Below are 1,272 nucleotides of genomic sequence, written 5' to 3'. Positions count from 1 at the left end.
GCTCAGCGCCAATCATCTAGCAGCTCTCTTCTCTCTTGCACTGCGGCACACGGCCGAGGACATACGACAACCATTTGACTTTGTGCAAGCATCTAGAGCCTATCATCCCGTTTCTTTATCTTTAGGCCCTAATATAGTGCATTATCAGGAGCTTGGTTCTCAGGTGGGGCTCTGCTCCGAAGAGTTAGCGCCCTCGGTCGCGTCCGCTCTCTTGATGGATCACTACATAGATGGAATGCTCGGTACGGAGAAAACTTCATCTGGTTTCGCTTATCTAATGATATGTGCAGTATTAGATGCCCGCCTCGTCTTCCGAACTCTTTATCGTCCCGCTTTGGTGCATTCGATCCGATCTGCTCAGCGGTCCAATCGGATGACTGTGATGGACGATCTAGTAAATCTAGTTGAGTGCCAAATGGTGGGAATGCTCGACCATCTTGACAGAACCGGACAGCCATCTTGGCACCTTCGTCGCGACTTGCTAAAAGATAGGAGTGGCCAACTATGCTCGATCCGATCTAACAAAATCTGTCTTGTGTGTTTATTACGGGCAGCGCAGCATCGATTCGAGTGTGGACATACTCTCTGTGATCACTGTGCCCAAGTCTTCGGTTCGCCTGCTGCCGCGAGGGAGTACCAATTCAGATTCACAGCTTGTCCCTGTTGTCTGTATCAAAGACCCTTTGTGATCGAGATCTTAGCCCCAACCATGAACCCCACCATTCTCGCTATTGACGGCGGGGGTGTTCGAGGCGTGATACCATTAGAATTTTTGACTCTAATACAGGAAAGTCTTGGTTCCTGTTTGGTACAGGACTTGGTCGACATCAGCATTGGGACAAGCTCGGGTAGGCTATATTTGAGTTCTGCATTTCTACCAATTCATCAGTCTTCTATAACAGGATACTGACGTATACCAGGAGGGCTCAGTGTTTTAGCTTTATTTTACAAGCGTTGGGAGGTCTTGAAGTGTGCCAAAGTATTTGATGATATGGCTCACTGTATCTTTCAACAACGAAAGACTCCCTCACTATCTCGGCTTTCTCGATCGATATTTGGCAAATTCTCACTATTTGGTACAATCCATAAATGGCTTACATGGCTCTTACACGATGGGTGCTATGACGGGAATGTTTTTGATACCGCCTTGAAAACAGTCTTCGGCGCCCAGGGCCGTGTTTTTGATGGTCTTTGCGCACAAAACACATGCGCAACATATTCAAATACGAGACTAGGCGTGGTAGCAACAGGTATTTCCAAAGACACATGTTC

General features: G+C 47.5%; 1 protein-coding gene across 1 annotated transcript; it reads left to right on the top strand.

Moving 5' to 3' along the window:
• Window positions 1-22: 22 nt before the first annotated feature.
• BO97DRAFT_358664 (uncharacterized protein) lies at window positions 23-910 on the top strand (the record flags this gene model as incomplete). Its single annotated transcript, XM_025692273.1, has 2 exons — window positions 23-242; window positions 291-910. Coding segments are annotated over 2 exons (840 nt in total), but the record flags the coding sequence as incomplete, so codon positions are not given.
• Window positions 911-1,272: the final 362 nt, after the last annotated feature.

The sequence above is a fragment of the Aspergillus homomorphus genome, assembly GCF_003184865.1.
Source record: "Aspergillus homomorphus CBS 101889 unplaced genomic scaffold BO97scaffold_143, whole genome shotgun sequence".
In the NCBI taxonomy this organism is placed as follows: domain Eukaryota; kingdom Fungi; phylum Ascomycota; class Eurotiomycetes; order Eurotiales; family Aspergillaceae; genus Aspergillus; species Aspergillus homomorphus.
This window is presented reverse-complemented; position numbering and strand designations above follow the sequence as displayed.